General features: G+C 38.7%; 1 protein-coding gene across 3 annotated transcripts in view; it reads right to left on the reverse strand.

The window, feature by feature from the left end:
- Positions 1 to 13187, reverse strand: part of PIK3CB (phosphatidylinositol-4,5-bisphosphate 3-kinase catalytic subunit beta) — a 188594-nt gene that overhangs the window by 14299 nt on the left and 161108 nt on the right. For all 3 annotated transcript variants that reach the window (XM_050779675.1, XM_050779677.1, XM_050779676.1), the window contains one exon: positions 12343 to 12421. In XM_050779675.1, the coding sequence (XP_050635632.1) occupies positions 12343 to 12421 (79 nt within the window). The remainder of the gene's footprint in view (positions 1 to 12342; positions 12422 to 13187) is intronic.

A 13187-nucleotide genomic window follows, 5' to 3' on the forward strand; every position in this document is an offset into this window, starting at 1 on the left:
CAGGTGCCTATGGCAGCTACTCAGGAGGCTGAGGTGGAAGATCACCTGAGCCCAAGGGGTTGAGGCTGCTGTGAACCATGATTGTGCCACTGCACTCCAGCTGGGGTGATGCAGTGAGACCCTGTCTCAAAAAAAAAAAGGGATGTAAAAGGTAAACTCCATTAGTGTAATTCGGATATGAAGTCTTAATGGAGGCAACTGTCAAAAAACTGATTTCACATGTATTTGTTGGGGTGGAGTGGGGGCATGCAGAGGACTGGCAAATCTACCCAAGGCCAGATAGGTTTACATGTACCCAGCCTATAAGATTTGCTTATTACTTGTTCGCCAAAGGAGGTCAAGGTGTCCTAACATATCAGTGTCTTACAAATGATCTAAGTTGACATGAAAGATATCAAAAGATTATTTTGGAACATCACAGAAAAATGAAGACGAGCAATATGCATTTTAAACCATGCAAACATGGCACTGTTACAAGTACTAAAATAGTAATGTACAGAAGGTACCTCAAGATTTGGGATTGACCTTAAAAGAGTGTGTGCTACGTGACCCACTTTAACCTAAACAGCTGGCCAAAAGAAAAAACAAACAAAATAGAAACATTGGAGTACATATATTTATAGAAACAGTAAAAAAGGTTTGGTGAGAAAAAGGTATCAGTTTGGAAATGAACTTAAAAAAAATTAAAGTCCTTCATTTTTTAAAAACATGGGGTCAGAGTACAAAAAGTCAGCAAAGATTCCTCTGGACAGACGAGTTCCTTTTTCTTCACACAATGTTTCCCATCAGCTAGACACTAGATTTATTTCCAGCACTCCCACATGTGGCTGCCTCCCATTGTCTGAGGTCACAATGAACTTCATTTGATGCTAAATGTGCTTTACATTTAGATAAATAAAATCAAACTAAGAATAACTTGGTTGGGGTTTTCAATTAGGCTGATGGAACTAAGAATGCCAGGAAATAGTCTTTAGCTTAGCTTTTCATAACTAAATAAGGCTCATCATATGGTGTGAATCTACTATTAGCAAAGAAGACCACTGTGTAGCTTCTGTGCCAACCTTGGAAAGAACAAGTGAATTACTAAACTTCAGCTTGAAGTTTCCCTCCTTTTTTGTGGGATCAGTCAAGTAAAAACATATTCCTGGGGATTTACTTTATATAGAAGGAGTTGGTAAACTCTTCCCGGAATGAGCCAGACAATAAATATTTTAGGCACTACAGACTAAACACTCAACTCTGCAGCTGCAGCACAAAAGCAGCCATCCATAATATGTAACTAAATGGCTGTGTGCCAGTAAAACTTCATTTACAAAAACAGGTAGCCCAGGTCCAACTGGGTTTATGGTCCTCAAGCAGACAGTTTATTCTAGTGACCTATTCCCCTCACCTATGCAGTATACCTTATGAGTGGTTGAAAAACTTGCTACCTATTCAAAGCTACCAATTCTATTTTTACACAGCTGCATTAGAAATTCCTCCTAATTTAAAAGAAAAAATCTGTCACCTGTGGTAGCCACGGTTTCCTTTTTAGATGAATTATGCTCTCTTTTCTTTATTCTAATCCCATCTACAATCCCATTAAAGGAACAACACTCACATCAAATTGCTCTTTCTACCTTTACACTACTGGAAAGTGTAACTTGAAAAACCTAAAAATAAAAGATTATTTCTTTAAGAAAAAAAAAAGGAAATTTAGGTATTTTAGGCACCATTATACTTTGATAAACCAAGATTAGTACTAGACATGTCTTACCACAATTGTTTTCTCACTTAGCCAGATGGGTAAAATAATAAACAGACATTAATTTAGAGTCTGACAGTCCTGGATTTGAATTTAGCTCTGCCATTTAATATTTCTGTAACCTTTGTTTAAAATCTCTAGCACTTTAATTTTTAATGTGTTAAAAAGAAATAACATAGCCCTATAGAGTTGTAAGCCTATATGATATTACTTACAAGAAGAACTTAATACAATGCCTAGGTCAGTTAATAATGAAGGGTGGCTACATATATATTTCATAATGAACAGACTATAACTGAAACTTAAGAAATTAATCAGGAGATACTATAATCTTGCAGGAACAAAGTCGATGTCAAGTCTAACCGTTTCTAGCAACCTTGTAGACTAAGTAGCGGTAGATACTAAATCACATTAAAAAAATGATAAGTCCGAAGGTTTTATAAATGGGCGTGGCTAAAAAAGAAGGAAAAAAAGACCTCTAGGTTCCAAAAATAGAGATTACTCACAGCAGTGGCTCAGGAAGTTAGACTTGGCTGACATTTCAATGCCCACCAAAAACAGTCATGGACTTAGGCCCATGAGGTAGGATCTGGACCCGACATCGAACTAATGTTTGGACTAAGGCTCAAAATCCTAAGGAAACTGAACACTTAAACAAAGGATTCTTTTTTTTTTTTTTTTTTTTGAGACGGAGTCTCGCTCTGTCGCCCTGGCTGGAGTGCAGTGGCGCGATCTCTGCTCACTGCAAGCTCCGCCGCCTCCCGGGTTCACGCCATTCTCCTGCCTCAGCCTCCCGAGAAGCTGGGACTACAGGTGCCCGCCCCTACGCCTGGCTAATTTTTTTGTATTTTTAGTAGAGACGGGGTTTCACTGTGTTCGCCAGGATGGTCTCGATCTCCTGACCTCGTGATCCACCTGCCTCGGCCTCCCAAAGTGCTGGGGAACAAAGGATTTTTAGGAAAGCAAATTTACTACTGCGCAGAGGGGTGCCTTCTTCGCCAGTTGCCAGGAGAGCACACCTGAACAAAGGGGCACTACAGCCTTTATTCCTGACGCAAGTCCTGCCCCTGTACTCTTTCCCCATTGGCTGGGGTCGGGTTGTACAACCTAAACTAATCCCGGTTGGCTAAACATTTGATTATTTTTAGATAGGGTGGGCACGTAAAAAAAAAAGTGGAGAGGAAGGGGAAGGGGTATCTGTAATGAGCTAGAAAGTTAGTCCTCTTTCTAAATAAGGAAAGGAATGTGAGCTGGTACTGATAACGCTTGGTACTGTGGCGTGCCTGCACATCTAACAAAGGCAAAAAGGAAAAAAAGGGAGAAAAAGGAGAAAAAAAGCAGGAGGTAATATGAATTAAAGAATAAAAGATTGATCAAATTATTTGAAGAGAAACCTCATCATATCCCACACCACACAAAGCTGAGGTCTGGGAGGACTGGAACTTGAAATATCTGTTCACTGATCAGATGATGTGGTATAAAGTTTCCCATCTACCCCCAGAAATTGGGTGGGCAAGAAAAAAAGTTTCATGTAAGTGCAAAAATTCAAGCCTTCCCACACTCTCTTGTGAGATCTAAATATAAACTATGAGGTGTGATGGTCTGAAGGTAGGGAGTTAACATAAAAACTGGTTGATCATGTGTACCGGCCTTTGGCAAGAGCACAAACAAAATACAAACTCATTTTTACAGATATATTCATAACCCAGGAAGCAAAGGACCTTTACAGAAAACATAATATCCATCAATAATGAATTCAAAACTGAGTATTATTAACTATATCAGGAAATGAATAAAGTTACACAGATAAATGAAAAAGTAATATCCCAAGAACTAAAAAAGAGCAATATGAAAGAGACTTTAGGCTGGGCGTGGTGGCTCACGCCTGTAATCCCAGCACTTTGACCTGGGAGATGGAGCCAGGTTGATCATCTGAGTTCAACAGTTCGAGACCAGCCTGGCCAACATGGCGAAACCCTGCCTCTACTAAAAATACAAAAATTAGCCGGGCATGGTGGCGGGTTCCTGTAATCCCAGATAATGGGGAGGCTAAGGCAGGAGAATCGCTTGAACCCGGGAGGTGGAGATTGTAGTTGGCCAAGATCGTGCCACTGAACTCCAGCCTGGGCGAGAGAGCGAAACTCCATTTAAAAAAAAAAAAAAGGCTGGGCATGGTGGCTCATGCCTGTAATCCCAGCACTTTGGGAGGCCAAGGCACGTGGATCACGAGGTCAGGAGATCGAGACCAGGAGATTGAGACCACGGTGAAACCCCATCTCCACTAAAAATACAAAAAATTAGCCGGGCACAGAGGTGGGTGCCCGTAGTCCCAGCTACTCGGGAGGCTGAGGCAAGAGAATGGCGTGAACCCAGGAGGCGGAGTTTGCAGTGAGCCAGGATTGCGCCAGTGCACTCCAGTCTGGGCGACAGAGCGAGACTCCGTCCAAAAAAAAGAGAGAGAGAGACTTTAAAATGAAAGAGATGTAAAAGAATAGACAGTCTAAGCAGAAAAAAAATACAATACAGGAGAGTAAACACTGTTGCAGAGATAATTAATTAACTGGAAAAGAATAGGAAATTACTAAGAAAGTCACATAAAGATATGGAAAGACTCAGCCTGGTGTCAATGCCAGAGCACACAGAGACTTGAGTAAAACTATTATAATAAGATATGAAAAGATAGAAAATATGGAAAGTTAAGAGACATAAAGGAGAGAATAGGAAAATTTAACATAAATCTACTAGAGCTGCAGAAAAAGACGAGAGTAGGAGAACTGCAATACTGAAGGAAATGTTCAAAGTTTTTAGAAACTAAAAGATGTGACTTCTTTGAAAAGGCACAATGAAAATGGTGATGAAAAAAAGAAAAGCAATACACGCGCACAATTGTGTATTGTGCCTGTAGACACTAAAGGCAAAGAGAAACTTTTTGATGCACTAAGGTGTAAAAAAGACATTACTTACAAAGAACCAATAACTAGACTGAGAACAGACTTCTAAAGAGACGAGAAGACAAATGAATAATATCCTCAAGGCTTCTGAGGAAAACAGTCAATTTGGATTTCAAACTTCTACAGCCAAATGATATCAAACTCTGAATATCTACTTTTCCATAAAAGCAACAAGAATATGGACAAAAATTGTCAGAATCAACTATTTTAGAGTTCTGAAAATTTAACAAAGGCCTGCAGCAATCCAATGAGTGTTTATTTAAAACACACACACACACACACACACACACACACACACACACCCTTGAATCTCTTTTGTTTTACCATGGCCTAGTCCCAACCCCCTTCCCAGTTATGTGGTAGCCTTGACAACAAACAGCCCACAATCATGGTGAATACAAGTCTGACAGCCACCAGGGGAAAGAAAAATGAAGCTGGAGCTCCTTCAAAGCCCAATTCCCACAGACTGTCATTCTTTGGCCTCTCTGGTAGTTTCCAGGAAGATCCCACTTACAATACTATGTTTATTTGACCTGACTCAGACCTCACCTAGCATGAACTGCCTTTTTCCTGGGGAGTTTCTCAAAAACACTCAGAGGCATCTGTTTAACATTGAAGCTGTCTTGGGGGTAAATAACAGCTGGGGGAACCAACAAGCTAACTGAAAGCTTAAAAGGAAAAGATAGGTAATTAGATGTCCATATGGTGCATTGAAAAGCTCCAAAATTACTGGTAGGAATCTAGAAGGCCATGTGCATGGATACTATTGTGGATTCCCAGGTCTGTGTACATGCAGAGGAAAGAGCTTACAAGGCCCTGGCTCTCAACTATGGCTAACTTGGGGGCCTTGTGAAAGCAGAAAGTTAGGGCTAAGGCACAATTCTGAACTACCAGGCTGACTATTGAAGGCATGACCCAACATGCACATAAAGTGCCTCAGCAGACTGGAAGAGGAGTGGATTCCAGGCCTTTAAGAAAATCAGGTCAGGCCGGCGCGGTGGCTCACGCCTGTAATCCCAGCACTTTAGGAGGCTGAGGCGGGTGGATCACCTGAGGTCCGGAGTTCGAGACCAGCCTGACCAACATGGAGAAACCCTGTCTCTACTAAAAAAAAAAAAAAAAATACAAAATTAGCCAGGCGTGGTGGCACATGTCTACAATCCCAGCTACTACAGAGGCTGAGGCAGGAGAACTGCTTGAACCTGGGAGGCAGAGGTTGCGGTGAGCCGAGATCGTGCCATTGCAGTCCAGCCTGGGCAACAAGAGTGAAACTCCATCTCAAAAAAAAAAAGAAAATCAGGTCAACCATTAGCTGACCAATAAACTAAGCAAAGACATCAGTGACCACACATGGCAAAAAATACAAACTTTATGTAATTAGTTCAAAAAAGTCACTAAAATAAACAGCCACAACAACAAATCCAGAAGGGAGAAGGAATCTGATTTTCAGAGTTGCAAAATTATTTAAAGTGAACAGTTTTTGGCAAAAAGTATGAGACATACAAAGAAACAAGAAAGCATGGCACATATACAGGAAAAATGCATTCAATGAAACTGTCCTTCAGGAAACTCAAATTTTGAACTTATTACACAAAGATTTAAAAACCCCTATTTTAAACATGTTCAAAGAACTAAAGGAAACCATGTCTAAAGAACTACAAGGTTAGGCGCGGTGGCTCACACCTGTAATCCCAGCACTTTGGGAGGCCGAGGCAGGTGGATCACTTGAGGTCAGGAGTTCGAGACCAGCCTTGCCAACATGATAAAACCCTGTCTCTACTAAAAGTACAAAAATTAGCCAGGAGTTATAGTGGCCACTTGTCATTGTCCCAGCTACTCGGGAGGCTGAGAAGGAGAATCGCTTGAACCTGGGAGGTGGAGGTTGCAGTGAGCCGAGACCGTGCCACTATGCTCCAGCCTGGGCAACAGAGCGAGACTCTATCTCAAAACAAACAAAACAGAAAAAACTGAGAATGATGTATCAACAAAGGAAGACTATCAATAGATAGAAATTATTTAAATGAATCAAACAGAAATTCCAGAGTTGAAAAGGGCAATAAGTGAAATTTAAAAATTCACCAGGAAGGCACAACAGCAGATTCCAGCATAATAAAAAATTGGCAAACTTGAGGATAGGTCAATTATCTATAATCAGAGAAACAAAAGAAAAAATAATGAAGAAAAAGAACAGAGCCTTAGAGACCTGTAGAACACCATCAAGCATAGCAATAAATGCATAATGGCAGTTTCAGAAGGAGATGAGAGAGAGAGGCAGAAAAAATATATGAAAAAATTATGGCCAGAAACTCCCCAAATTCAATGAGAAACAATAATATATATGTCCAGGATGCTCAATTAATTCAAAGTAGAATAAACTCTAATAGAAGTAGGCATATTATAATCGAACTGTCAAGAGCCAAAAATAAAGAGAATCTTGAGAGGAACAAGAGAGATATGACTCATCACTTACAAGGATCTTAAATGAGATTAACAGCTGATTTCTCATTAGAAACCAGGGAAGCCAGAAGAAAGTGGGATGATGTATTAGACATGCTGAAGGAAAACCTATCAAGTAGCAAAATTCTTATTCAGAAACAAAGGAAAAATTAACACAATCCCAGATAAATGAAAAGAGAGAAAGAACAAAGGTTGGAGGATTCATTCTTCCTGATTTCAAAACTTATTATTAAGTCACAGTAATCAAAACTATACATAGGGACAGACATATAGAATGGAACTTAGAGTTCAGGAAAAAACCTTCACATGTATAATCAATTGATTTTTGACAAAGATGCCAAGATAATTCAATGAAGAAAGAATAATCTTTTCAACAAATGGTGCTGAGACAACTATATATCTAAATGGAAAAGAATAAAGTTAGATTCCTACCACACATACTATTTAAAAATTAAAGTGAACAACCAACCAGAAAAACATATTTGCAAATAATTTATCTAAGAAGGGTCTAGTATACAAAATATATAAAGTATTCTTATACCTTAACAATAAAAAGACAAATAACCCAATTTACAAATGAGCAGAGGATCTAAATAGATCTAAATTTCATCAAAGAAAGTATACAAATAACCAACAAGCACATAAAAGCTGCTCAACAACATTAGTCATTGGAAAAATGCAAATTAAATCCACAATGAGATAACACCTCAAACCTACTAGGGTGGCAATAATAAAAAAAAGATGGACAATAACAAGTGTTGGTGAGAATGAAGAGAAATTGGAACGTTTGTACACTGCTGGTTGGAGTGTAAAATGATGCAGGTGTGTGGGAAACAGTTTGATAGTTTCTCAAAAAGTTGAACATAAAGTTAACATCAGTCCCAGTAATTTTAATCCTAGGTATTTACCAAAAGAATTTAAAACACAGATTTACTCAAAAGTTGTACACAAATGTTTATAGCACTAATTGTGTATATTTATCTATGTATTGTTTTATAGCAGTTATCATAATAGCAAAATAGTGAAACCAACCAAAATATTCATTAACTGATGTATGAATATGTGGCACATCCTTGCAAAAGAATATTGCTTGACAATGATTCAAAGAAATGAAATACTGGTCACTGTTAAAACTTGAATACACTTTGAAGCCATTATGCTTAAATAAAGAAGCCCAGTGACAAAGGCCTACATATTGTGTTTCTATTTATATGAAATGTCCAAAAAAGGTACATCTATAGAAAATTAATTAGTGGTTGCCTAGAGTTGGAGTGGTTTCAGGGAGGGGGATGGGGGTAACAGCTAAGGAGCGCAGGGTTTTTGGAGGGTTGATAAAAATGTTGTAAAATTAATTGTGGTGATGGTTGCACAACTCAGAAAATGCATATAACCACTGAAATGTATACTCTAAACCAGTGAATTGTGATATGACAATTATACTGTATCCCAATAATAATAAACAAAAACTCCATACCCAGCTAAACTATTACTCAAGATTTTTTTTCAGATGGAGTTTCGCTCTTGTTGCCCAGGCTGGAGTGCAATGGCGCCATCTCCACTCACTGCAACCCCCTCTTCCTGGGTTCAAGAGATTCTCCTGCCTCAGCCTCCCAAGTAGCTGGGACTACAGGGATATGCCACCATGCCTTGCTAATTTTGTGTTTTTAGTAGAGACGGGGTTTCGCCATGTTGGTCAGTCTGGTCTTGAACTCCTGATCTCAGGTGATCCACCCACCTTGGCCTCTCAAAGTGCTGGGATTACAGGTGTGAGCCACCGTGCCCAGCCTTACTCAAGATTGAGGGTAATATAAATTCGTTTTTAGACAAAACCTAGAGTGAGGGAGTATGTTACAAAAAGCAATGGTGAATAAAGAAATCTTTAAAATTGTATATAAGAAATTCTAGTAAAAATTCACCATAACAAATAACTAATATAAGGAGTTGTTAAATATTAGTTAAAATATAAGTGGTAGAATTTATCCTAAAGTACCTATAACGATCAAGAAGAGGGCTAAGTTATGGATTAACTTTGGAATTTGTTAAATCAGGCCGGGCGCGGTGGCTCACGCCTGTAATCCCAACACTTTGGGAGGCCAAAGGGGGTGGATCACCTGAGGTCGGGAGTTCAAGACCAGCCTGACCAACATGGAGAAACCCCGTCTCTATTAAAAATACAAAATTAGCCAGGCATGGTGGCACATGCCTATAACCCCATCTACTTGGGAGGCTGAAGCAGGAGAATCTCTTGAACCCGGGAGGCGGAGGTTGCAGTGAGCCGAGATTATGCCATTGCACTCTGGCCTGGGCAACAAGAGGAAAACTCCTGTCTCAAAAGAAAAAAGAAAAAAAGAAAAAAAAAGAATTTGTTAAATCAAATATGCAGTCTAAAAACTTAAGAATATTCCCTAAAATAAATAATATAGCATATAAAGATTCTATATGAGCTGGGTATGGTGGCACATGTCTGTAATCCCTGTAAACTTGGGAGACTGAGGTGGGAGGAACGCTTGAGGCCAGGAGTTTGAGACCAGACAGAGCAACATAGTGAGACTGACTCTCAAAAAAATTTTTAAATGAACCAGGCATGGTGGCATGTGCCTGTAGTCCTAGTTACTCAGGAGGCTGAGGTGAGAGGACTGCTGGTACCCAGGAGTTTGTAACTGCAGTGAGCTATGATTGTGTTACTAAGGAGTTTGTGGCTGCAGTGAGCTATGATTATGCCAGTGCACTCAAGCCTGGGTAAGAGTGAGACTCCATCTCTAACAAAAAAAATTTTTTTTTTTTTGAGACAGAGTCTCGCTCTGTCGCCCAGGCTGGAGTGCAGTGGCCGGATCTCAGCTCACTGCAAGCTCCACCTCCCGGGTTCACGCCATTCTCCTGCCTCAGCCTCCCGAGTAGCTGGGACTACAGGCGCCCGCCATCTCGCCCGGCTAGTTTTTTGTATTTTTTAGTAGAGACGGGGTTTCACGGTGTTAGCCAGGATGGTCTCAATCTCCTGACCTTGTGATCCACCCGTCTCAGCCTCCCAAAGTGCTGGGATTACAGGCTTGAGCCACCGTGCCCAGCCACAAAAATTTTTTTTAATAAGTAAGAATTTTAAAAGTATTTTATAGAAAGAGAAAATGAAAATTTTAAAACTCTATCAATCCAACAAAAGAAAATGAGAAAAAGGACAAAAACAAGGATGTAAATATAAAACATACAATAAGATAGTAGAAATAAGTATATAGTAATCACAATAAACAATTAAAATTTCCTAATAAAATACTTTCCTATTGGAGTAAATCCATCCTCACAAAAAAATTCAACTATATGCTATTTACAGGAGATAAATATAAAATGAAATAAAAGTTAAAAATAAAAGATACAAAGGTAAATACTAACCAAAATAAAGCTGGTATACAAATGTCAATTTTGGACAAAACAGATTAAAACAAAATTACTAGGGATTAAGAGGCATATTTCTTAATGATAAAGGAGGGCACAGAGGCTAAAAGAAACCAAACCTTGCACAGATTTACAAATACAAGATCAATGCTTGAGGCCAGTAGTTTGAGACCAGCCTGGCCAACATGGTGAAACCTTGTCTCTACTAAAAATACAAAAATAAACCAAGCCTGGTGACCCATGCCTGTAATCCCAGCTACTCGGGAGGCTGAGGTACGAGAATTGCTTGAACCCAGGAGGCAGAAGTTGCAGTGAGCTGAGATCATGTCACTGCACTCCAGCCTGGGTGACAGAGTAAGACTCTGACTCAAAAAACAAACAAACAAAAAAAGAAAAAACCAATATAAGATCAAGATAAAAACTGACAAGACTGCAGGCAGGCAACGACAAATGTCAATTATAATAGGAGGTTGTAACACATCTATGAAGTGACAAATTCAAACTGAACTTTAATGAGAATATAGATCTGAACATATACTTGATACAATAACAACACAATAAAATTAGAAATCATAGATAAACAAAAAAGTATGCCTTTGGAAATTAAATTTTATTTATTTATCTATTTATTTACTGAGATAGAGTCTTGCTCTGTTGCCCAGGGCAGTCTTGAACTCCCGGGTTCAAGCGATCCTCCCACCTTGGCCTTCCAAAATATTAGGATTAAAAGCAAGAGCCACTGTATCCAGCTGTAATTTTAAATAGTTCAGGAGTCAATAAGATAAAAATAGAAATTATGAAATATTTAGAATTTATATACAGTTTGATATATTATGAAAGTACATAAATAATTCCATTTTAAAAGTTAAGACTTCTTTTTTTTTCCTTTTTTGAGATAGGTTCTCACTTTGTCACCCAAGCTGGAGTGCAGTGGCGTGATCTTGGCTCACTGCAGCCTTGACCACCTGGGCTCAAGAAATCCTCCCTCCTCAGCTCCCAAGTAGCTGGGACTATAGGCACATGCCTATAGTGGCTTATTATTATTATTATTTTTGTAGAGACAGGGTTTCACCATGTTGGCCAGGCTGGTCTCAAACTCCTGACCCCCAGTGATCTGCCCGCCTTGGTCTCCCAAAGTGCTGGGATTACAGGTATGTACCACCATGCCTATTACTTTATTTTTATACCTTTTATAAAATGCCTTTTCACATCTTTTCCTTATGTTCATTTCTATGGGCTCTTTAAATATTTACCCCCTGTTCTGCTCATTGTGAATACAATTCCCAGTCTGAGGCTTGATTTTATGTTTCCTTTTTTCTGTCACCACACCACAAACTTCTTCTGCTCACTATCTACCCCTATTGACGGTGGCAAGCTAAAAACCTGAGAATGCACCTAAACATCTTCCTCTCTTTTCCCTTGGTAGGTAGAGAAATGAATGTCCCCGGACTAAGTATAAAAAGGCACAGGACTTTCTCTGGCTTTGTCATTGCCATGACCCACAGTACATCTTTCAAAACCATAGGCTGGAATGTAATTCTTGCTGTCTGTCCAAGCCTTATTAAACTTCAAACCTATTCCTTCTTTCTGGAATTTCAGTCACATGTGTAGTTTTAAACTGAAGAAGTTTAGGCAAGACAACATATTTGAAAGCACATTGTGAAGTGCTATATAAATATTATTATGAAAAACAACTAAAAATAAGAACAAGAGGGAAGGAATTAACAAGAAATTCTAGATATTTTGCTGTGGGAAGACAACAACATTAGACCAAAAAAAAAAAAAAAAAAGACTAGATCTCACCGAAGATCCAAACCAGCTTCTTTCCAGAGTAAATCCATCAAGCGCAACATCTGGAGTGTCAACATATCCTGTCGTAAATCTAAGGGAAAACAAACTGCTTCATTACAAGTGCTTTCCCTTTTATGCCCTGTAACTAATTAATTCAAGAATAACTCAGAATTAACTAAAAACATTAACAAATGCTGTGCTAATATTTTCACTAATTTTATAACAAATATTACACTCTTTGGATAGCATGTCCCTGTGACATTATTTTAGACATTAAATTAAAAGATTTTTAAAAATTGTTTACCATGTGTAAGTTACTGTACTAACTGTATGCTGTAATACTGTTGGTATTACACTGTATGTGTATTACATTAATTACATGGCTAATTTTTTCCTTCTTGCTCGCTTTTACAACTACACAGAGAGTTCTTAAGATCACATAAGTAATTGCATCACATTTTGCATACAAAACTGTAATGGCTGAATTTATTATCATGTCTAAGGGTATTTTCGGGGAATAGAGCACATAAAACTAGTGACATCCACATAATGACATGTGTATGATCAAGTGACATTAAATGTTAAGCAAAACCCTATGAGTTCTTTGTAAGTTGTAAGCACATATTCTGATAAGCACATTTACTTATGTTATCTCAATTCCTTTTAATAACCCTGACATACAGATGCTATAATCCTCATGGATGTGAAAAACCTGAAGCTCAATTAGTTTTCTGTGACTTGTTTGTAGTCACATAACTAACAAGTCACCACTGACTATTGGCTGGTGTGATTACTTCAGAGGCATTTCCTTTACAAATTTTGGGTCTGTCAGGTACTTTCATTAAAATACAAAACAA

This window comes from Macaca thibetana, chromosome 2, assembly GCF_024542745.1.
Source record: "Macaca thibetana thibetana isolate TM-01 chromosome 2, ASM2454274v1, whole genome shotgun sequence".
Classification (NCBI taxonomy): domain Eukaryota; kingdom Metazoa; phylum Chordata; class Mammalia; order Primates; family Cercopithecidae; genus Macaca; species Macaca thibetana.